The sequence below is a fragment of the Lampris incognitus genome, chromosome 21 (assembly GCF_029633865.1).
Source record: "Lampris incognitus isolate fLamInc1 chromosome 21, fLamInc1.hap2, whole genome shotgun sequence".
Lineage (NCBI taxonomy): Eukaryota > Metazoa > Chordata > Actinopteri > Lampriformes > Lampridae > Lampris > Lampris incognitus.
Genome location: NC_079231.1, coordinates 1,975,944 through 2,002,274, shown reverse-complemented (window position 1 = coordinate 2,002,274; position 26,331 = coordinate 1,975,944). Strand labels below are relative to the sequence as shown.

The window sequence follows — 26,331 nt, the reverse complement described above, 5'->3', positions numbered from 1 at the left end:
AACTGGTCATGAGCTGTGAGTTATTCTGGTTTGTGCTTGTCCCACTGCATGTGAACTGGATGTGGACAGTAACCTCCTCTGTAATCTCTTTGGTTTTTGTCTTGTGCACATGTGCTTGTGTTTTTACTGATGAGTAAAAGACAGAGAGAGACTTTATCGATATGTGTGTGTGTGTGTGTGTGTGTGTGTGTGTGTGTGTGTGTGTGTGTGTGTGTGCGCGCGTGTGTGCGTGTGTGTGTGTGTGTGTGTGTGTGCTGATTACAAGGACTTGCATGACGACATGGTGCTATTTTTGTGCAGACAGGACTGCAAGCTCTGTGTTTCATGCGACCTCTGTGCACATCTGCTGACATGCTGCACACGGCTGCCAGGCAGGAGGACACACAGCAACACAAACTGTCACGAGACTGCAGCCTGACTGACGAACATCTATTCACTCATTCTTTATCTCTCCCCCCTCTCCCCCTCCTCCCCTTCATCTTGTTCAGGGAAAAACTGGCTGTGGCTCGCCTGCAGAGGGAAGTCACACGGACTAAGAGCGAAGGAACGATGGTAAAGTTTAACAGAACCCTGTCCCATCACACACACAAGGTCTTCACTTTTTGGATAAACACACACACACACACACACACACACACACACGTGTGTACATGCTTTGCCTATTGTATGTTCACAAAAATAGGCTTTTTTTTACATGAAGATAGACACACACAGACACACACAGACACACTGTGGATTTGTGCCAAGGCGTTTGGCCCACCAACATCTTGTGTTGTTTTCAACCTCTTCATCAGCTAAGTGAGAACAGTAACATACAGAGTGACTCTCTCAGCTCAACACAGCCCGTCCTTCATCCTGCCATTCATTTTCACATCTCAGCCCGTTTCCACACACACATGTGGTCCAAGCTCAGGTTGTGTATCGTCACAGAGTGGAACCGCTGTCTCGTTTTGTGGTGTTGTTTTATGTGCAGGTCTTATGTAAAAGAGAGTTGTGTAACCACGCCAGAGAGCTCAGGAGGTCTGTGTGTGGATGGCAAAGCTAATGCATTACTCTGTGTGTGTGTGTGTGTGTTTGCCAGAAAGTGAAAATGTTGTCTGGATGATGTGACAGGGTTCATCTGACTGGAGCCCTTGAGCCAGGCTTTGTCTTTGGTGGCAGCCGTTTGACAGTTGCGGCACATCAGGCTCAGTGCTCTCATACAGTTTGTTCTCTGTTGATCCCAGAAGGAAAACCCGCTGACGTAGGTTCCTCATACATGACCGAGATGAAACCTCAGTTCTGCCCTGCAGCTTTTAATGGTTCAAATCCCAACACACATTTTGTCTTGTTCAGCCCGCGTGCCATGAAGCCTGGAGAGGAAATCTAATGTCTTCCCCAGCACATGTCACCATGTTATTATTTGCACTCGCTTCCTGCTTGTTCCTACAGATGCACCGCTGTATAGAAAAGAGCAGATGGAGCAGATTACCACGTCTAGAAGACGTTGGTGGCAGTGATCCCACCCAGCAGCACATCTGACCACTGTTATGACCACTGTTATGACCACTGTTATGACCACTGTGACACAACAAAAGATTGTAAGGCTCAGTACAGATTATTGTTGTGTGCTGACAGCAGAAGAATGAGCTTGTTGTTTTTTCACATTTTGTGCACTCGGTCATGTTGAGCGAGTTGTGTGGTGAGTTGAGGAGGGACACAGGAGAATGAGGAGTGACTCAGGACAATGAGGAGTGACTCAGGAGAATGAGGAGGGACACAGGAGAATGAGGAGTGACTCAGGAGAATGAGGAGGGACACAGGAGAATGAGGAGTGACTCAGGACAATGAGGAGTGACTCAGGAGAATGAGGAGTGACACAGGAGAATGAGGAGTGAAACATGAGGATGAGGAGGGACACAGGAGAATGAGGAGTGACTTGGGAGAATGAGGAGGGACACAAGAGAATGAGGAGTTACGCAAGAGAATGTGGGTCCCCTCTAAGGCTGGTTCTACTGGTGCTACACCAGTGGAACCAGCATAAGAGGGAGGAAGTCCCTCCTTCTCCCTCTCATCCTGGTTCTACTGGTGATCTACTGGTTCTACTGGTGTGTCCACCACATCTCTGCGCCTCCGCTAAAGCTGCCATATCATCCTTCTGTCCTGTCTGACCTCAGAGGAATCCAGAGAAACACATCAGCCTGGAGAGAGAGAGAGAATGTGCCCATCCAGTTCATGTGAGAGAGGTATGAGTTATCTGTGCTAGACAGGAGGGATGAGGGGGATACCTCTAAGCTCCATTTGAAATTGGGATTATCCCTGCCGGAGTCCCCTTGCAGCTCTCTCTCTCTCTCTCTCTCTCTCTCTCTCTCTCTCTCTCTCTCTCTCTCTCTCCCTCTCTCTCGGGCATTCCTGGCCACAGCTCTTTAATAGAAATCAAACGAGGTGTCTGCATCAAAGAGATACTTTCTAGTGTTAACTGCTCACCAGCCACACACACACACACGACACAAGCCCACCCACTTTCCCACCCCCCATTTCCGTCCCACCACAGGACCAGTGGAGGGAGAGCGGTGTGGACGATGTGTCCTCCACAACGCAGCTCTGTGATTGGCTCATTGTTTGTTAACGAGGTTGTTGTGCAGGAGACTTGACAGTTGTGCAGGAGACTTGACGGTTGTGCAGGAGACTTGAAGGTTGTGCAGGAGACTTGACGGTTGTGCAGGAGACTTGACGGTTGTGCAGGAGACTTGAAGGTTGTGCAGGAGACTTGAAGGTTGTGCAGGAGACTTGATGGTTGTGCAGGAGACTTGATGGTTGTGCAGGAGACTTGACGGTTGTGCAGGAGACTTGACAGTTGTGCAGGTGAGTTGACTGTTGTGCAAGAAGCCACTGCAGTCTGGCTGCTGGACTGGTTGTACAGTGGCTGGTGTAAATGGGAGGCATTAACAACACTGCTGACGGAGGAGTGTGTGTGTTTTAATTGGACCTCCTGTGGTGAACCGGCAGGATGAGTGCCAGGCCTGAAGTACAAGAGTCTTTTGTTATGGATCGTTTGGGGGAACCGCCTGAAACTTTTTAAAATAATTGGCTGGCCAGCCGGTGTTCAGGATGAAGTCCTGAACAGTGTTGAAGCTGGTTCACGTTGTTGCTGTTCAGGCCACACATGATGTGTTCATGGCGTTTCTGAAGTGATGTGATGAGCGGCAGGTATTGATGGAGAGCAGGCCTTCATCCAGTCTGTCAGCATTTTCTCTTCTCATTTCACAGCTGGAAGTGAGGCTGAAGTCAGTTTTGTCTGACTGGATGCTGATTTCCTGCCTGAAAGAAGGGAAATGAAGAACAAAAAAAAACACAAAAAAAAAACCCAAAACAAGAAGTGGACAGCGGCTGGTTGTCTGTTAAAAAGCCTTTTAGACTCGCTGGGTGACATGAAAATAAACCGTGGCAGATTGTGAGGAACTGGCTGTAGCCTTCATGGACATGCCACTGTGTCAAAGGTCAAACATTGAAGGCGGCTTTATGCGGCTGTTTCCCCTACGTGCTCAGGTTGAATGGGTTTGATTTGTTCCCGCTTTACTGAGACATAAATGAAAAGCATTGAATTAATTGTCTGTTCATTATCTTCCCTCCCAGCTGTGTGACTGTCCAGAGGATTTAACTATGGTGAATGTTTAATTAATGTAGAAAATATGGTTGTGAAGATGTGATGATATATTTCCTTCTCTATCACAAGTAGCCATCTGAAACACAAAGACGTGCATAGAAAATCACAAAAGAAGTGTTGTGTCATTATAAATGGGTCTCATGGCAGAACATCCCTCAAACACAGTAGAAGTAGTGTAACTACATGCATGTGTTGCTACTTTGTTATGCTGACATCCTGTAATACAACTGAGAGTCCGTTACTGATGAGGTTGTGTGTGTGTGTGTGTGTGTGTGTGTGTGTGTGTGTGTGTGTGTGTGTGTCTGTGTGTGTGTGTGTGTGTGATGGGGGGGGGGGGGGGCGCAAAGGAATGGAGGACCCAGATCCAGACGTAGTAACAGGTGAAACAAAATGTTAACTGGTAGGAAACATGAGGGTATCAGGAACACACTTGACGTGACCGTGGTACAGACATGGTACCATGTTGGTAACATGGTGGTGAAATGGGACAGACATGGTAACATGGTGGTGACATGGTAGAGACATGGTAACATGGTGGAGACATGGTACAGATGTGGTAACATGGTGGTGACATGGTAAAGACATGTTACCATGGTGGTAACATGCTGGTGACATGGTAAGATGTTGGTAACATGGTGGTGAAATGGGACAGACATGGTAACATGGTGGAGACATGGTAACATGCTGGTGACATGGTACAGATGTGGTAAGATGGTGGTGACATGGTACAGATGTAGTAACATGGTGGTAACATGGTAACACGGTGGTGACATGGTAACATGGTGACATGGTACAGATGTAGTAACTTGCTGGTGACATGGTAACGTGGTGGTGACATGGTAACATGGTGGTAACATGGTGAATGGTGACATGGTACAGATGTGGTAACATGCTGGTGACATGGTAACGTGGTGGTAACATGGTGGTGACATGGTGACATGGTACAGATGTGGTAACATGCTGGTGACAGGGTAACATGTTGGTGACATGGTAACGTGGTGGTGACATGGTAACATGGTGGTAACATGGTGGTGACATGGTGACATGGTACAGATGTGGTAACATGCTGGTGACAGGGTAACATGTTGGTGACATGGTAACGTGGTGGTGACATGGTAACATGGTGGTAACATGAAACATGTTGGTGACATGGTAACGTGGTGGTGACATGGTAACATGGTGGTAACATGAAACATGGTGGTGACATGGTACAAATGTGGTACCATGCTGGTGACATAGTAACATGTTGGTAACATGGTGGTGACATGGTGACATGGTAACATGGTGACATGGTACAGATGTGGTAACATGCTGGTGACATGGTAACATGGTGGTGACATGGTAACGTGGTAACATGGTGACATGGTACAGATGTGGTAACATGTTGGTAACATGGTGGTGACATGGTAACATGGTGACATGGTACAGATGTGGTAACATGCTGGTAACATGGTGACATGGTACAGATGTGGTAACATGCTGGTGACATGCTAACGTGGTGGTGACATGGTAACATGGTGGTAACATGGTGTTGACATGGTATAGATGTGGTAACATGCTGGTGACATGGTAACGTGGTGGTGACATGGTACAGATGTGGTAACATGCTGGTGACATGGTAACATGCTGGTGACATGGTAACATGGTGGTAACATGGTAACATGGTGTTGACATGGTAACATGGTGACATGGTACAGATGTGGTAACATGCTGGTGACATGCTAATGTGGTGGTGACATGGTAACATGGTGGTAACATGGTAACATGGTGTTGACATGGTAACATGGTGACATGGTATAGATGTGTTAACATGCTGGTGACATGGTAACGTGGTTGACATGGTACATACATGATAATATGGTACAGACATGGTAGATACATGATGACATGGTACAGACCTGGAACGCTCTGACAACCAACAAACCAAACAGCCAAACTTAAATACACAGGAATAATCAAATGGGTGACAGAGGAAGACTGGACAGGACTCAGGATCAGGATGGTGTTGTCAGAGCAGGACAAGACATGAGACATGGAAACCAGGGCTGGAGTGGCTGGATCCAGGAGAGGCCATGACGGTGTGTGTTGTAATGCCACTAGGGGGCGCCATGAAGTCTGCTGGAAGAATGATGGGTGACGTCACATAGACTCAATGCTGAGAAACTCCTCCGGTGTCACTCTTCAATGCAGAAGAGACAAAACATGTAAAGCCCAAATCCTCATCACAGACCAGATGGAGGAAAGTGACTGGGAGGCCAGCCAGTATGAATCACACCAACAGTGCCCTTTAACAAACTCCTGATGTGATGAGCTGCCATCCCAGTGCTCCCAGTCTTACTGGCCGTGTGCTGAGCCCACGTGACATCAGAGCATTTACACAAGACATCCGGGGATTTCTCTGACACCTTCACGTAGTTTACATAGAATCCTCCATGATGAGGACATCCTGATTAAAACTGACTTCCGGAGACGGATGTCCTGGTTGGATGAGCTCTTTGTTTTAGATCATTACCATGAATCATTAGTTTATAGTTATATTTAGTTTACATTACTATCTATCCGAGCTCCCACCGGAGTATATTTTATATACTCTGGAGGGAGCTCGGAGTAGAGCCGCTGCTCCTTCATGTCGAAAGGAGCCAGTTGAGGTGGTTCGGGCATCTGATTAGGATAACTCCTGGGTGCCTTCCTCTGGAGGTTTCCCGGGCACATCCAACTGGGAGGAGACCCCTGGGTAGACCGAGAACTCGCTGGAGGAACTACATGTCCAATCTGGCCTGGCACCGCCGTGGGATCTGCCAGGAGGAGCTGGAGGGTGTTGCTGGGGAGAGGGACATCTGGAGTGCCCTACTTAGCTTGCTGCCACCACGGCCCGACCCCGGAGAAGCAGCTGATGATGAGATGAGATGAGATGAGAAGATCGTGTGTGTGTGTGTGTGTGTGTGTGTGTATATATATATATACACATACACACACACACACACACACACACACACACACACACACATATATATATATGTGGATAAGTAGACATGTTGGTCCTTGACTAACGGGTCGGACCCTTTAGTCGAGCGGTCAGCGATGTCTCCCGCACTGCGGGAGACACGGGTTCGCATCTCGGTTGTGACGGTTCCCGGGCTGCCCCCCCGAATTCACTACACTGGTGTCAGAAGTGAGATGGTGAGACCGTGAGGTCATCGGAAGCGCGTGTGCCCAGAGGCGTGAGGGAGCTGAAATCCCGAAACAGGGGGTAGTGTAACGTGCACGGATAAGTAGACACGTTGGTCCTTGACTAACAGGTCGGACCCTTAGTCGACTGGTTACGTTGTCGCTTGTGGGGTGGGAGACACGGGTTCGCGTCCCGGCTGTGGCGACGGTCTCCCAGACTGCCCCCTGGAATTCGCTACACACACACACACACATATATATATATATATATATATATATATATATAGCCTTTTTTTCTGAAACCGTCAGTGGTGTTGTGAGTGCTCAACTAACGAGGATTGGAATATCAACACGGATATAGGGAAAAAGATTTTAATACATTGCAGTACAGGCCTGTTTTGTGCGTCTCACTGATCAGCTGCTATATATATCGTTGTTAAAAGAAACACTCAACGGTAGGGAAAGTGCTCAAGAAATAAGGAGCAAAATAATCCAGTGGGTCAGTAAGTTCTTTATGAGACAGTACAAGCCTGTTTCATACCATCAGCATCAGCAGCTGTCAGTGTTGTTTGACAGCTGATGTGCAGTGTGCATTTAGTTTACATTGTACAGACCAGAAGGGTCGATGTGAAAGCCCCCATCACAAAACCCCAAATCAGCCCCCCCCCACTCTGACTCTGTGTGTGTGTGTGTGTGTGTGTGTGTGTGTGTGTGTGTGTGTGTGTGTGTGTGTGTGTGTGTGTGTGTGTGCGTGCGTGCGTGCATGCCAGGCAGCCAAATCCTCCTCCTGTTACACACAGGGGGGCAGCATGTTTTATTTATGAATGGAAGCTGCTTGGTGGGATTGTGTCCCCGATGTTTGGCGTAGCAGATTTCAGCTGCACGTCCTTTGATTAGGCAAAGAGCCCCGACCACCGCTTTTCTCTGTAATGAAGAGATTATGGAGTCAGTAACCCCTCCAGTGTTCCACCACACACACACACACACACACACACACACACACACACACACACACACACACACACACACACACACACACACACACACATACTTCCACTTGGCTTGATAGTATTGAACATGGTCCTTTTTCTTTGTGCAGCACGGCTGCGAGGTGCAGCGGTGTGTAAGTAATTTCGGGTCCCGGGTGGATCATGGTGGGTATCAGGGGGTTTGGATGTTCCAGTAATGCAGCTTGCATGAATAACATTACCGTCTAATGCTGTCCAATTACACACACAGACACGACCTGGGCTGCATGGCACGTGTACAACCACAGCATGAAAATATGATTACTCTGTGTGTGTGTATGTGTGTGTGTGTGTGTGTGTGTGTGTTGGCCCTGTGATGGCCTGGCGGCCTGTCCAGGGTGTCTCCCCACCTGCCGCCCCATTACTGCTGGGATAGGCTCCAGCATCCCCGCGGCCCTGAGAGCAGGATAAGCGGTTCAGATAATGGATGGATGGATGGATGGATGCATTATCAAACAGGAAGTGAAGTGAAAACAGGGCGATCTGTGACAGAGGTCACAGTGGATCCTGAGACAGTCTGTATGTTAGAACACCCACATGGCTCAGTCGATGTGGGGAGATGGCCCCTGTTGCCATGTCAGAGACGACAGACGTCATCCCACTTGATGCTACACTTTTCCACCCGAGACTGCTGTGTTTGCCTTTACCGGTGTTTCAGGCAGTGAAATACTCTCCCCCTACTACCAGACTGCCACCACAAACAACACATTACTGTGTGGAGGGCTGGTGGAGTGTATTGGCTCATCCACACCACAACATCCACACCACAATATCCACACCATCACATCCATACCATAACATCCACACCATCACATCCACACCAGAACATCCACACATGCAAACCATCACATCCACACTATAACATCCACACCATCACATCACATCCACGCTATAACATCCGCACTATAACATCCACACCATCACATCTACACTATAACATCCACACCATCACATCCATGCTATACCATCCGCACTATAACATCCACACAACAACATCCACACCATCACATCCACACAATCACATCCACACCATAACATCCACACCATCACATCCACGCTATAACGTCCACACTACAACATCCACACCATAACATCCACACCATCACATCTACACCATCACGTCACATCCACACTATAACATCCACACCATCACATTCACGCTATAACATCCACGCCACAACATCCACACCATCACATCCACACTATAACATCCACAACGCAACATCCACACTATAACATCCTCACCATCACATCCACACTATAACATCCGCACCATAACATCCACACTATAACATCCATACCATAACATCCTCACTACAATATCCACACAACATCCACACTATAACTTCCACACCATCACATCCATGCTATAACATCCACATCATCACATCCACGCTATAACATCCACACCATCACATCCATACTATAACAGCCACACTATAACATCCACACCATAACATCCACACCACAACATCCACACCATCACATCCACACAATCACATCCACACCATAACATCCACACCATCACATCCACGCTATAACGTCCACACTACAACATCCACACCATAACATCCACACCATCACATCTACACCATCACGTCACATCCACACTATAACATCCACACCATCACATTCACGCTATAACATCCACGCCACAACATCCACACCATCACATCCACACTATAACATCCACAACGCAACATCCACACTATAACATCCTCACCATCACATCCACACTATAACATCCGCACCATAACATCCACACTATAACATCCATACCATAACATCCTCACTACAATATCCACACAACATTCACACTATAACTTCCACACCATCACATCCATACTATAACATCCACATCATCACATCCACGCTATAACATCCACACCATCACATCCACGCTATAACATCCACACCGTCACATCCACACCATCACATCCATACTATAACAGCCACACTATAACATCCACACCATAACATCCACACCACAACATCCAAACGATAACAGCCCTGTAACCTCAGCATGCTTTCTCTATTATTCTTTCTTTTTTTATGAAAATAATATGTTAAATATTGAATATTGAAAAAATGAATAAAGTGATCAAATGAAAACCCCGCAAAACTGAACAATATTCAGGTTCGGTCGACTGGCCTAAACATATTGGCCAACAATAAAAATGAAGTAAAAATGTATTAATTTATTTTAAATTTACTCCAATCATTTAAATGTTGAATAGTTGGGCCAGTTGAACAGGTTTTTTGCAGGTTTTCCATCCATCTCTGTTAAAACTGCTGCAGTGTCCAACAGCAGCAGTCCTCCAGTGCTCTCTGCAGGCCAGTGGGGGAACTACGACAATGACAGCTTGACCTAAAAGGATTATCTCCTCAATCTCTGGTTTAACATCAGCAAATATTCCCACACAAACTTCTCATCGCCTCTTCTCAGTGTTGACTCACAGACAGAACTCTTCCCAGGCTGTTTCTAAAAGAGGCTCTCTTCTCTGCTGCTGGTCTGCTTTTAATTAACATGCCGGCTAACACCACTGTAAATGTCTCAGATGTGAAGCCGAGTAATGTGCTGCTGGACACTTCTGGCCACATAAAGATATGGTGATGTTTGATTTAACACCTCTAACTAAGCCTTGTTAAATTTTTGAAGTTACAGTGTGAACAAAAGCAGCAGAGGGTTTCTACCACAGCAGGACTGTAAATCCTGTGATGTTATTTAGGATGCTGGCTGGCTGTCAGATGACGTATAGCAGTTGGTGGTTTATGACAGAAAACACAATGAGGGCTGCCACTCATTTGGGAAACCAGAACAAAACCAGGCTCCCTTAAAGTCACCGAGGGCCGCCAGAACCATCCCTGCTGGGACTCATGAAGACACGAGGCCCCTTTAATCCAGATTACTCATGGCTGTACAGCAAACTGCTATGCTTTTTATAGCGACTTCCCACCACAACACAGACTCCACTTGCCCTGCTTCCACTGTGAGAATAACCACTCTTTATTTCTAACATGTCTTAGACAATTTTGCATGCCTACGGCAGCATCTTAACACAGTTTATATAGAACATCTTAACAGTTTACATAGAACATCTTAACAGTTTATATAGAACATTTTAACAGTTTATATAGAACATCTTAACACAGTCTATATAGAACTTCTTAACACAGTCTATATAGAACATCTTAACACAGTTTATATAGAACAACTTAACACAGTCTATATAGAACATCTTAACATAGTTTATATAGAACATCTTAACAGTTTACATAGAACATCTTAACACAGTCTGTATAGAACATCTTAACACAGTCTATATAGAACATTTTAACACAGTCTATATAGAACTTCTTAACACAGTTTATATAGAACATCTTAACACAGTTTATATAGAACAACTTAACACAGTCTATATAGAACATCTTAACATAGTTTATATAGAACATCTTAACAGTTTACATAGAACATCTTAACAGTTTATATAGAACATTTTAACAGTTTATATAGAACATCTTAACACAGTCTATATAGAACATCTTAACAGTTTATATAGAACATCTTAACACAGTCTGTATAGAACATCTTAACATAGTTTATATAGAACATCTTAACACAGTTTATATAGAACATCTTAACATAGTCTATGTAGAACATCTTAACACAGTCTATGTAGAACATCTTAACACAGTTTATATAGAACAACTTAACAGTCTATATAGAACATCTTAACATAGTTTATATAGAACATCTTAACAGTTTACATAGAACATCTTAACACAGTTTATATAGAACATCTTAACAGTTTACATAGAACATCTTAACAGTTTATATAGAACTTCTTAACACAGTCTATATAGAACATCTTAACACAGTCTATATAGAACTTCTTAACACAGTCTATATAGAACATCTTAACACAGTTTATATAGAACAACTTAACACAGTCTATATAGAACATCTTAACATAGTTTATATAGAACATCTTAACAGTTTACATAGAACATCTTAACACAGTCTATATAGAACATCTTAACACAGTCTGTATAGAACATCTTAACACAGTCTATATAGAACATTTTAACACAGTCTATATAGAACTTCTTAACACAGTCTATATAGAACATCTTAACACAGTTTATATAGAACAACTTAACACAGTCTATATAGAACATCTTAACATAGTTTATATAGAACATCTTAACAGTTTACATAGAACATCTTAACAGTTTCTATAGAACATCTTAACAGTTTATATAGAACATCTTAACACAGTCTGTATAGAACATCTTAACATAGTTTATATAGAACATCTTAACACAGTTTATATAGAACATCTTAACATAGTCTATGTAGAACATCTTAACACAGTTTATGTAGAACATCCTTAACACAGTTTATATAGAACAACTTAACACAGTCTATATAGAACATCTTAACATAGTTTATATAGAACATCTTAACAGTTTACACAGAACATCTTAACACAGTTTATATAGAACATCTTAACAGTTTACATAGAACATCTTAACAGTTTATATAGAACTTCTTAACACAGTCTATATAGAACATCTTAACAGTTTACATAGAACATCTTAACACAGTCTATATAGAACATCTTAACATAGTTTATATAGAACATCTTAACAGTTTACATAGAACATCTTAACACAGTTTATATAGAACATCTTAACAGTTTATATAGAACTTCTTAACACAGTCTATATAGAACATCTTAACACAGTTTATATAGAACATCTTAACACAGTCTATATAGAACATCTTAACACAGTTTATATAGAACATCTTAACACAGTCTATATAGAACATCTTAACACAGTTTAAATAGAACATCTTAACACAGTCTATATAGAACATCTTAACACAGTTTATATAGAACATCTTAACACTGTCTATATAGAACATCTTAACACAGTTTATATAGAACATCTTAACACAGTCTATGTAGAACATCTTAACATAGTCTATGTAGAACATCTTAACACAGTTTATATAGAACATCTTAACACTGTCTATGTAGAACATCTTAACACAGTCTATGTAGAACATCTTAACAGTCTATGTAGAACATCTTAACACAGTTTATATAGAACATCTTAACATAGTCTATGTAGAACATCTTAACACAGTCTATGTAGAACATCTTAACACAGTTTATATAGAACATCTTAACATAGTCTATGTAGAACATCTTAACACAGTCTATGTAGAACATCTTAACACAGTCTATGTAGAACATCTTAACACAGTTTATATAGAACATCTTAACACAGTCTATGTAGAACATCTTAACATAGTTTATATAGAACATCTTAACACAGTCTATGTAGAACATCTTAACATAGTCTATATAGAACATCTTAACACAGTTTATATAGAACATCTTAACACAGTCTATGTAGAACATCTTAACACAGTCTATGTAGAACATCTTAACACAGTTTATATAGAACATCTTAACACAGTCTATGTAGAACATCTTAACATAGTCTATATAGAACATCTTAACACAGTTTATAGAGAACATCTTAACACAGTCTATGTAGAACATCTTAACACAGTTTATATAGAACATCTTAACACAGTCTATGTAGAACATCTTAACACAGTTTATATAGAACATCTTAACACAGTCTATGTAGAACATCTTAACATAGTCTATATAGAACATCTTAACACAGTTTATAGAGAACATCTTAACATAGTCTATGTAGAACATCTTAACACAGTCTATGCAGAACATCTTAACACAGTCTATGTAGAACATCTTAACACAGTTTATATAGAACATCTTAACACAGTCTATGTAGAACATCTTAACACAGTTTATATAGAACATCTTAACACAGTCTATGTAGAACATCTTAACATAGTTTATAGAGAACATCTTAACACAGTCTATGTAGAACATCTTAACATAGTCTATATAGAACATCTTAACACAGTTTATATAGAACATCTTAACACAGTCTATGTAGAACATCTTAACACAGTCTATGTAGAACATCTTAACACAGTCTATGTAGAACATCTTAACACAGTTTATATAGAACATCTTAACACAGTCTATGTAGAACATCTTAACAGTCTACATAGAACATCTTAACACAGTCAATGTAGAACATCTTAACACAGTCTATGTAGAACATCTTAACAGTCTATATAGAACATCTTAACACAGTCTATATAGAACATCTTAACAGTCTATGTAGAACATCTTAACAGTTTATAGAGAACATCTTAACACAGTTTATGTAGACTGTGTGTAGACTAACTAGAAAAATATGGACATTGCGGTTCAAAATATAAATACTAATAAGTGAGCACTGTGTAAAAACTGCAACATTTTTTAAATAAATGTGTGTGTGTGTGTGTGTGTGTCTGTGTGTGTGTTTGCGTGTGTGCATGCGTGCGTGCGTGTGTGTTTCATGATGACACTAGTTCATTTCAGTGCAGATGTTGTGGAGGAGATGTTTAATCGCACTCATTCCTCCAGAGTCCAGTCGCCCTTGCAGGACCTCTGTGTAGCTTCATGGGGCCTGGTTGCAGGACCTCTGTGTAGCTTCATGGGGCCTGGTTGAAGGACCTCTGTGTAGCTGCCTGGGGCCTGGTTGCAGGACCTCTGTGTAGCTTCATGGGGCCTGGTTGAAGGACCTCTGTGTAGCTGCCTGGGGCCTGGTTGAAGGACCTCTGTGTATCTGCATGGGGCCTGGTTGCAGGACCTCTGTGTAGCTGCCTGGGGCCTGGTTTGAGGACCTCTGTGTAGCTGCCTGGGGCCTGGTTGGAGGACCTCTGTGTAGCTGCCTGGGGCCTGGTTTGAGGACCTCTGTGTAGCTGCCTGGGGCCTGGTTTGAGGACCTCTGTGTAGCTGCCTGGGGCCTGGTTGGAGGATCTCTGTGTAGCTGCCTGGGGCCTGTTTGGAGGACCTCTGTGTATCTGCATGGGGCCTGGTTGCAGGACCTCTGTGTAGCTGCCTGGGGCCTGGTTGAAGGACCTCTGTGTAGCTGCCTGGGGCCTGGTTGCAGGACCTCTCTGTAGCTGCCTGGGGCCTGTTTGGAGGACCTCTGTGTAGCTGCCTGGGGCCTGGTTGAAGGACCTCTGTGTATCTGCATGGAGCCTGGTTGCAGGACCTGTGTGTAGCTGCCTGGGGCCTGGTTGCAGGACCTCTGTGTAGCTGCCTGGGGCCTGGTTGCAGGACCTGTGTGTAGCTGCCTGGGGCCTGGTTGGAGGACCTCTGTGTAGCTGCCTGGGACCTGGTTGCAGTACCTCTGTGTAGCTGCCTGGGACCTGGTTGCAGTACCTCTGTGTAGCTGCCTGGGGCCTGGTTGAAGGACCTCTGTGTAGCTGCCTGGGACCTGGTTGCAGTACCTCTGTGTAGCTGCCTGGGACCTGGCTGCAGGACCTCTGTGTAGCTGCCTGGGACCTGGTTGAAGGACCTCTGTGTAGCTGCCTGGGGCCTGGTTGAAGGACCTCTGTGTAGCTGCCTGGGGCCTGGTTGGAGGACCTCTGTGTAGCTGCCTGGGACCTGGTTGCAGGACCTCTGTGTAGCTGCCTGGGACCTGGTTGCAGTACCTCTGTGTAGCTGCCTGGGGCCTGGTTGGAGGACCTCTGTGTAGCTGCCTGGGGCCTGGTTGGAGGACCTCTGTGTAGCTGCCTGGGGCCTGTTTGCAGTACCTCTGTGTAGTTGCCTGGGGCCTGGATGGAGGACCAGTGTGTGTGTGTGTACATACACACAGGGTGTTGTGATGCGTCTAGTGCAGCAGTGTGTAGTTGGAGGGAAGGTGCATGTGTTCTTCCAACCCGCTTGTGTCCTTCCTGCCCTTAGCTTGCTGCCGCTGGCTAGCCTTTGTGGCGAATAGGGGAGCATGCTAGCGTGTAAGCCTTCCCTTGCCAGTACATAGCCTCTCCTTCACCAAGACTCCTGCCAGGCCTCCCCGTGGCCACACGTGGTAACTGGGATCTTGCGGCCCCAGGCTAACTTGGCAGGGGATCTCGGAGCAGCAGTGGGCCCCAGAGATATGGTGTGCAGGCCCACCCTGGTGGACACGCCCTGGCACCTATCAACCACTGCCCCGCTGCCTTGTGGGTGAGTCTAGGAAGACATAAGGCTAAGGGAGCTCACCCCAACAGAAAAGCAAGCTGTGGCGGCACGCTTCGAGGCGGTTTCCAAAAAACTGGATTTCCGGCAGCCCCCTGCAGTTGTGTGGAGGTGCCGGTCGTCTAGGGATCCCCCTTGCCATCGGAACCATCTCCTCTACAATCAAGTCATGTGGCGTTGGGAGAAGCGCACCCCCCATGCCACTTTAAAAACCATCTCTGCTGCGCAGGTATCTTCTGCTATCTGAGTCCTCAAAGGACCCACAAATAGAAGAAGATGGTCATCATCGGGCACGATGGACAACCAGCAAAGCAAGCAAGGATGGAGGACCTCTGTGTAGCTGCCTGGGACCTGGTTGGAGGACCTCTGTGTAGCTGCCTGGGACCTGGTTGCAGGACCTGTGTGTAGCTGCCTGGGGCCTGGTTGCAGTACCTCTGTGTAGTTGCCTGGGACCTGGTTGGAGGACCTCTGTGTAGCTGCCTGGGACCTGGTTGCAGGACCTGTGTGTAGCTGCCTGGGGCCTGGTTGCAGTACCTCTGTGTAGTTGCCTGGGGCCTGGTTGGAGGACCTCTGTGTAGCTGCCTGGGGCCTGGTTGGAGGACCTCTGTGTAGTTGCCTGGGGCCTGGATGGAGGACCTCTGTGTAGCTGCCTGGGGCCTGTTTGCAGTACCTCTGTGTAGCTGCCTGGGGCCTGGTTGGAGGACCTGTGTGTAGCTGCCTGGGGCCTGGTTGGAGGACCTGTGTGTAGCTGCCTGGGGCCTGGTTGCAGTACCTCTGTGTAGTTGCCTGGGGCCTGGTTGGAGGACCTCTGTGTAGCTGCCTGGGGCCTGGTTGGAGGACCTCTGTGTAGCTGCCTGGGGCCTGGTTGGAGGACCTGTGTGTAGCTGCCTGGGGCCTGGTTGGAGGACCTCTGTGTAGCTGCCTGGGGCCTGGTTGGAGGACCTCTGTGTAGCTGCCTGGGGCCTGGTTGCAGGACCTGTGTGTAGCTGCCTGGGGCCTGGTTGGAGGACCTCTGTGTAGCTGCCTGGGGCCTGGTTGGAGGACCTCTGTGTAGCTGCCTGGGGCCTGGTTGGAGGACCTGTGTGTAGCTGCCTGGGGCCTGGTTGGAGGACCTCTGTGTAGCTGCCTGGGACCTGGTTGCAGGACCTGTGTGTAGCTGCCTGGGGCCTGGTTGCAGTACCTCTGTGTAGTTGCCTGGGGCCTGGTTGGAGGACCTTTGTATAGCTGCCTGGGGCCTGGTTGGAGGACCTCTGTGTAGTTGCCTGAGGCCTGGTTGGAGGACCTGTGTGTAGCTGCCTGGGGCCTGGGTGCAGTACCTCTGTGTAGTTGCCTGGGGCCTGGATGGAGGACCTCTGTATAGCTGCCTGGGGCCTGGTTGGAGGACCTCTGTGTAGCTGCCTGGGGCCTGGTTGGAGGACCTCTGTGTAGCTGCCTGGGGCCTGGTTGCAGGACCTGTGTGTAGTTGCCTGGGGCCTGGTTGGAGGACCTGTGTGTAGCTGCCTGGGGCCTGGTTGCAGTACCTCTGTGTAGTTGCCTGGGGCCTGGATGGAGGACCTCTGTATAGCTGCCTGGGGCCTGGTTGGAGGACCTGTGTGTAGTTGCCTGGGGCCTGGTTGCAGTACCTCTGTGTAGTTGCCTGGGGCCTGGTTGGAGGACCTCTGTATAGCTGCCTGGGGCCTGGTTGGAGGACCTCTGTATAGTTGCCTGGGGCCTGGTTGGAGGACCTGTGTGTAGCTGCCTGGGGCCTGGTTGCAGTACCTCTGTATAGCTGCCTGGGGCCTGGTTGCAGTACCTCTGTGTAGTTGCCTGGGACCTGGTTGCAGTACCTCTGTATAGCTGCCTGGGGCCTGGTTGGAGGACCTCTGTGTAGTTGCCTGGGGCCTGGATGGAGGACCTCTGTGTAGCTGCCTGGGACCTGGTTGGAGGACCTCTGTGTAGCTGCATGGGGCCTGGTTGGTTCTGTTTGCTGTGGGCCGGGCAGGGCTGAGGGTGGGGTGGGCTTAGGGTGACCAGAATTTCAAAATCCCGAACCGGGACCCTAAAAAGTGTACTGCAAGTTCGTGCATGCGCACACACATGTGCACGTGCTCACAAGCTTGCCTGTCTCGCCGGACATGATGGGGGATGGATCTTGTAAACCGGGACATTTTACTATTCTACAGATATTTGTCGGAACTCGGCACACCCAGCTTGAAACCAGGACAATCCTGGACAAACCAGGGCGCCTTGTCACCCTAGGTGAGCTCTCTGTTCTGGTAGTCTCTGGATTGGTGAGGGTAGTCAGGGCCTGTCTGGCTGTGCTAGTGGAGGTGGTGATCTCTCTCTCTCTCTCTCTCTCTCTCTCTCTCTCTCTCTCTCTCTCTCTCTCTCTCACTCTGTGTGTGTGTGTGTGTGTGTGTGTGTGTGTGTGTCTGTCTGTCTGTCTGTCTGTCTGTCTGTCTGTCTGTCTGTCTCTGTGTCTCCCTCAAAAACTGCTCTTGCAACAGAATGTGTGCCCGATAAGTGTACAGTGAAGCGAGGTGTGTTCTGCTACCAACAGAAAGTGTAGACACTCTTTCTTTTCCTGGTTGTTTTTCAGATGTTTGCTGCGGGACAAACAGGTTAAGCTCAAAAGGATTTTCTATAGTTTAAATGTATTGAACTCGACGGAATTGAGTCAGTAACGCTGTCTGACCGCTTGATGTCGCTGTTTAACAGCGATAAGACGGTAGCACGCTCATTCGGAGTTAATAGAGGAGTTACGGAAGAAAATAATTGCTAACATGAAGCGCTAACCATGACAGACGGCTGTATCCTTGTCGTGTTAGTCCCTCTTACATGTCTACATGTCTTGTTGTTAAAATGCTCTCCGTGTGGTTTAACCACCGACATGTGGGGACTCTGGATTGTGCTGTTGGTCTTCTTTATATTGGCTTGATGCATGCTCAATAATCCAGGTAAGACAACTAAAGAATGTTGAATCAGGTCATCTGATGGTTGTCTTGATATGAGCACATCTGGATCGGGGCTCAGACACATCACTGCAAGCAGACAACTCAATACTGATTTTCATCCTGGGTGAAAGGTCAATTTCTTTTCACGCAAAGGAATTAAAAGAGTACATTTTAAATTCAGATGTCCTGCATAACACGAGTAATGCATCTTGGACTGGAAAGAAACAGGAGGTTTTCTCTGTTCTGATGGTGAGACAGATCATCTCTCTCTCCGCCTCGGCCAGGTTAACTTTCGAAGTCGTACATTAACATGACTCTCCTGACAGCTGGAAGAGCTTATCTTTGTTGACTAAAAGAAAGCTGGTTGCTTTTTCATGATTCTGAAACTAAACGTGAGCTAAAATTCTCATTTTGGTGACTCAAACTTCCATCCAAATCCGTCACAGGAGAAAAAGTCATGCACAGCTTCAGACGCTCCCTCCAGGAATCAGTCTGCCGGTGCAGGGCCTGTCTTTGAAGAGAGGTTTGAGGACAGAAGAATCCAATTAAAGACTAAAACGTTTTAGTTACAGAATTCTCCTGGTAAATGAAGTGATAAAGACGGTTACGCTTTGCTGACTGATCTACAGAGACCCTGCCTGCTGCTAAGTTGAGAAGACCATCACCGTTCTTGGATGAGGTTTGACCTCAACCACACTGCTCCACAGAAAACATAACTCACACTTTCATTCTGCAGGAGTCCTTGAGGCTTTGCAGCGGCCCAGAGCGGCACAGTGAAGGGACGAGTGGGCTTCTGAGCTTGCTGGACCAGACTCTATCTCCCTCCATCAGCTGAGCTCTCGTTTGGTTTAAGGAATCCTTGAGGCTTTGCAGCGGCCCAGAGCGGCGCAGTGAAGGGACGAGTGGGCTTCAGAGCTTGCTGGACCAGACTCTATCTCCCTCCATGTGCTGAGCTCTCGTTTGGTTTAACCTTCTGTCATGGGAGCAGAAGCAACCGAGTCTGCACAGTGCTTCTGGCTCTGACACAGTGACTTACTACGCACAAACACTCACCTTCACTCCCAACGTGTCAACACAACTGCTTTTTACACAGTATCTCACACAGCAGCAGACCACACGAATACAACTACACACATGTGCAACGTGTGTGTGTGTGTATGCGCGTGTGTGTATGTGTGCATGCTTGTGTGTGTGCATGCATGGTTAGTGTGTGTGCGCATGTGCATGGTTAGTGTGTATGTGTGTGTGTGCGCGCGAATGCGTGGTGTGCGTGCGTGGAGTGTGTGTGTGCGCATGTGTGTATGTACATGCATGGTGTGGATATGAAGTGGCAGCCATTACAGAAATGGTGTTTGACACAGTCATCCCTCATCAGTGCAGTAGATCTCTCTCTCTCTCTAAGGCTGCTCAGTAGAGACAAAAGATGGGAGTGTGTCCAGTAGATCTCTTTCTAAGGTCACACAGTAGAGACAAAAGGTGGAGTGGGTCCAGTAGATCTCGTTCTAAGGTCACATAGTAGAGACAAAAGGTGGAGTGGGTCCAGTAGATCTCGTTCTAAGGTCACATAGTAGAGACAAAAGGTGGAGTGTGTCCAGTAGATCTCTTTCTAAGGTCACACAGTAGAGACAAAAGGTGGAGTGGGTCCAGTAGATCTCGTTCTAAGGTCACATAGTAGAGACAAAAGGTGGAGTGTGTCCAGTAGATCTCTTTCTAAGGTCACACAGTAGAGACAAAAGGTGGAGTGGGTCCAGTAGATCTCGTTCTAAGGTCACACAGTAGAAACAAAAGGTGGAGTGTGTCCAGTAGATCTCTTTCTAAGGTCACACAGTAGAGACAAAAGGTGGAGTGGGTCCAGTAGATCTCGTTCTAAGGTCACATAGTAGAGACAAAAGGTGGAGTGTGTCCAGTAGATCTCTTTCTAAGGTCACACAGTAGAGACAAAAGGTGGAGTGGGTCCAGTAGATCTCGTTCTAAGGTCACATAGTAGAGACAAAAGGTGGAGTGGGTCCAGTAGATCTCGTTCTAAGGTCACATAGTAGAGACAAAAGGTGGAGTGTGTCCAGTAGATCTCTTTCTAAGGTCACATAGTAGAGACAAAAGGTGGAGTGTGTCCAGTAGATCTCTTTCTAAGGTCACACAGTAGAGACAAAAGGTGGCGTGGGTCCAGTAGATCTCGTTCTAAGGTCACATAGTAGAGACAAAAGGTGGAGTGGGTCCAGTAGATCTCGTTCTAATGCCGTGTTCACACCGAAAGACACAAAATAGTTTCACGCGACGAGATTACATACAGAGACAATGCAGACGCGCGTCGCCCGGGGCAACAAGTTGCTCTGTTGCCCCGGGCGACACGATTCGCGCTGTAGGAGCGACGCGATGACGCGGAGCGACAATCGCTCGAGGCAATTTTGTACAGCGACATTTTCACGCTGACGCTGTGCGCAAAAGCCAATCAGTGTCGAGAGTCGAAGGACGTCACGATTCCCACAGTACCACACCTCCTCTCTCGGCACCCTGTCGTATGCTTTCTCTAAATCCACAAAGACACAATGTAACTCCTTCTGACCTTCTCTATACTTCTCCATCAACATTCTCAAAGCAAACATCACATCTGTGGTGCTCTTTCGTGGCATGAAACCATACTGCTGCTCGCTGATCATCACCTCTTCTCTTAACCTAGCTTCTATTACTCTTTCCCAAATCTTCATGCTGTGGCTGATCAACTTTATACCTCTGTAGTTGCTACAGTTCTGCACATCATCCTTGTTCTTGAAAATCGGTACCAGTATGCTTCTTCTCCACTCCTCAGGCCTCCTCTCACTTTCCAGGATTGTGTTAAACAATCTAGTTAAAAACCCCACTGCCATCTCTCCTAAACACCTCCATGCCTCCACAGGTATGTCATCAGGACCAACTGCCTTTCCACTCTTCATCCTCTTCATAGCTGCCCTCACTTCCTCCTTGTTAATCCACTGAACTTCCTGATTCACTATCCCCACATCATCCAACCTTCTCTCTCTCTCATTTTCTTCATTCATCAGCCCCTCAAAGTCCTCCTTCCACCTTCTCAGCACACTCTCCTCGCTTGTCAGCACATTTCCATCTCTATCCTTGATCGCCCTAACCTGCTGCACATCCTTTCCAGCTTGGTCCCTCAGTCTAGCCAATCAGCACAAGTCCTTTTCTCCTTCCTTAGTGTCTAACCTGTCATACAACTCGCCATACGCCTTTTCCTTTGCCTTTACCACCTCTCTCTTCACTTTACGCTGCATCTCCTTGTACTCCTGTCTACTTTCTTCATCTCTCTGACTATCCCACTTCTTCTTTGCCAACCTCTTCCTCTGTATACTTTGCTGTACTTCCTCATTCCACCACCAAGTCTCCTTGTCTTCCTTCCTCTGTCCTGATGACACACCAAGTACCTTCCTAGCTGTCTCCCTCACTATTTCTGCAGTAGTTGCCCAGCCATCCGACAACTCTTCACTACCACCCAGTGCCTGTCTTACCTCCTGCCTGAACTCCACACAACAGTCTTCCATCTTCAACTTCCACCATTAGATCTTCGGCCGTGTCTTCACTCGCTTCCTCTTCTTGGTTTCCAGAGTCATCCTACAGACCACCATCCGATGCTGCCTAGCTACGTTCTCCCCTGTCACCACCTTGCAGTCTCCAATCCCTTTTAAATGGCGCCTTCTACATAAGATATAGTCCACCTGTGTGCACTTTCCTCCACTCTTGTACATCACCCTGTGTTCCTCCCTCTTCTTGAAATATGTATTCACCACAGCCATTTCCATCCTTTTCGCAAAATCCACCACCATCTGTCCTTCCACATTTCTCTCCTTGACTCCATACCTTCCCATCCCCTCCTCATCACCTCTGTTCCCTTCACCAACATGTCCATTGAAGTCCGCTCCAATCACCACTCTCTCCTCCTTGGGTACCCTCTCCACCACGTCGTCCAACTCACTCCAGAATTCTTCTTTCTCTTCCATCTCACACCCAACTTGTGGGGCATATGCGCTGATAACATTCAGCAATACACCTTCAATTTCCAGCTTCATACTCATCACTCTGTCTGACACTCTCTTCACCTCCACCACGCTCTTGACGTACTCTTCCTTCAGAATTACCCCTACCCCATTACTCCTCCCATTCACACCATGGTAGAAGAGTTTGAACCCACCTCCGATACTGCTGGCCTTACTCCCCTTCCACCTGGTCTCTTGCACACACAGTATACCTACCTTTCTTCTTTCCATCATGTCAGCCAGCTCTCTCCCTTTACCAGTCATAGTGCCAACATTCAAAGTTCTGACTCTCACTTCCACATGCCTACCCTTCCTCCTCTCTAGCTGCCTCAGGACATGCTTTCCTCCTCTCCTTCTCCTTCGCCCAACAGTAGCATAGTTTCCACCGGCACCCTGCTGGTTAACAGTACCGGTGGCGGTCGTTGGTAACCCGGACCTCGACCGATCCGGTATGGAAATCTTATTTATGATCCGCATATTTGATTTGGCAAAGATTTTATGCCGGATGCCCTTCCTGATGCAACCCTCCCAATTTATCTGGGCTTGGGACCGGCACCAAGAATGCACTGGCTTGTGCATCCTCAGTGACTGGGTTCTCTAAGGCTGCTCAGTAGAAACAAAGGTAGAGCGTGGCCAGTTGAGCTCTTTTTAAGGTTGCCCAGTATAAACAAAAGGTGGAGTGTGTCCAGTAGATCTCTTTCTAAGGCTGTCCAGTAGAAATAAAAGGTGGCGTGTGTCCAGGCCGGTTGAGCCTACATCACAGCATTCCTACCAGCGGGTGAGCCGGAAAGGTTAAAGGTCACTTCCATCTCTTTACAACAGTGTCTTGTGGGACAAGAACAAAACTAAAAACAGACGTTTCCTTTCATCTGTGTAGATAAAATACCAGCCATATTGTGTCCTTTGAGTTTGAGTTGACCTTCACTGGGAGTCTGAAAGCTTCACATTTTCACCTCACTGACATCAGAAGGAAGTGAAGAGGAAGAAAGTTTGAGGTCTTCCTCCTGGTCACTGGATTAAGTTTGGCAGGGCTTTTGTGCCCTATTGACAGAGGGTTGAATGATCCCTGTCAGGCTCAGATGTCCTCCTGCTCCTCTTGATCATCATTCTCATCTGCTTGTCCTCATCAACATTCTGATTCACAGCTCACGTATGAAAAGCAGATTCATGGAGCTTTATCGACACACTTCACTGGGTGTCGTGTGGTGAAATACAGCCGATACGTTCAGTACAATGAAACATGTCCCTGAATCTGCTCATTAACGTATCATTCATTAACACTTTATCTCATCAGTCTTTCTTCTTTGGATGAAAACACAAGGGAAGTTGATTTATTTCATGGTATAACTTTTTTCGTGTCTGCATTGAATGAATGAAACCTTTATTGGCCCTAGGGGAAGTTGCTTTGCACAAAGAGCATAAAAGAGCATCAAAAACATCAATAACCATACATGACATAATATAACATGAAGCATACGTATTTCATTTGAAAAGCATCATTTTGGGAAGTCGATAAAGGATACCAAGTGCAGATTGAAGAAGTGCCAGGTTCAGACCAGGTGATCAGAGCTGCATGCTGCATGGGACAAGTTCAGACCAGGTGGTCAGAGCTGCATGCTGCGTTGGCCAAAGGGTGTGATGCATCTTTTAGGCCACATGCTGGGCGTGGCTGGCCTTCGCCCTGAGGGTCAAAGTGCACATTCAGCCCATCGAGGGTGCAGTGGATCAGTTATGATCTTATCAGCGAAATTCATGGTGCACTGGTCTGTCATGTACGTACGTAATACTGCATAGTTACCTTGCCAGCTAGTTTAACAACCCTGTTCAGACAATGCTCCCTCCAACACTAAATGCAAACAATCAATATGCTCTGAATGAAGGTCTTGTAAAACAGTGTCAACCTCATTCTGTCCACATTAACACTTCTAAGTTTCCTTAAAACGTAGAGACACTGTTGATCCTGTGCAAACCTAGCATTGGTGTTAGCGTTCCATGTCAGTTTGCTATCAACAATAGTGCCAAGGTACTTGTACTCTTGTACACTTTCAGTGGTGACATTGTTCATGATTATAGGGGACAAAGTGGATTTCTTCTGTTAAGTTCTCAAGCTTTCTGTATGTAAAATCCCCAAGTTATGTGGACACCTGTTGTAGGGGTATGCTCTCATCATCAGTTAACAGGCCGATCAGAGCCGCATCATCTGTAACTTTTATCATGGTACAGTTATCCTGATGACCAACACAGTCATTAGTATACGATGTGAATAGTAAAGGTACGAGGACACAGCCTTGTGGTACTCCGGTCAGACATCAGCTCATGACATTTGACTGTCTTCCATGGACGTGGACATACTGTTGCCTCTCAGTAAGGATGTTGTACATCCATCTTAGAGGGTTTGGTTTACACCCACGTGTCTCAGATTCACTCTCCAGACATCTGCCTGGACAGTATGAAGGGCAGTTAATACTGTTGAACAAGTTTAACGTTGTGTTGTAACACACTATTCTTGGAAAATCTAAGTTGTCATTCTGAATGTGGCGTTACGGCAAAAGGTTCAGAATGGCAGAACAATAACAGTTGAACTTAAAAGACAGAAAAAAGGCATAACGAATGTTGTCTTGTGTTTCTGCAGCGAGAAAAGCTGGTTCTCGAGCTAGAGGAAGAGCGACGTCTGCGACTGGACAGCGAGAAGCGGCTCCACAAGGCGACAGAGGAAGCAGAGCTGGGCCGAACGCAGATGGTGACACTCCAGCAGCACTTCTCCAGGTAAACCAACGAAGAAGAATGAACATCATGAATGTCTTGATGGTCTTTATGGACGGCGTTCAGTGCCATTTCATTCCTTCCTTTCTATGTGGCGTTCATACAGCTAATTTATAGTCCAAAGACATGCACGAGGAGGGACTAAGAAACTGACCTGTTCATCTAAACACAAACTGCTTACCCATAAGGATGTGTGTGTGTGCGCGTGCGTGCGTGTGCATGCGTGTGCATGCCTGTGTGCTCTCACTGGTACCAGTGCTGTGCAGTGGATTAACACACTTGGATGGTGATTAATAACGGGTGACGTTGAGCTGAGGTGGCAGATGGGGCATCAGTGGTCATTTTAATGAGATTGCAAACTGGCTGCAGAAACAGAACAAAGCAAAAAAATTCGTTCAGCGGGCAGTTCACACTGTAAACATTTGACCCGGTTATGGTCACCTACTGTTTACAGTGTCAGCAGGACAGACGGACACATGCACCCACAGATGGCCATGTGCTCATTCTCATTCATGAACACTAGTGGTTCAGCTCCTTAATATCAGCCGAACCCTCAGCCTTCATGTGTCTGGGCTCTGTGGAGCCGCTGAGTGATTTACGCCTGTAAATTGTCTCACATAATAAGAAACCTCGGTCCATCAA

General features: G+C 46.4%; 1 protein-coding gene across 1 annotated transcript in view; it reads left to right on the top strand.

Moving 5' to 3' along the window:
• Nucleotides 1-26,331, top strand: part of LOC130131744 (nck-associated protein 5-like) — a 179,317-nt gene that overhangs the window by 34,376 nt on the left and 118,610 nt on the right. Inside the window, exons 3-4 of the mRNA XM_056301543.1 lie at nt 489-552; nt 25,559-25,692. Of these exons, the coding sequence (XP_056157518.1) occupies nt 489-552; nt 25,559-25,692 (198 nt within the window). The remainder of the gene's footprint in view (nt 1-488; nt 553-25,558; nt 25,693-26,331) is intronic.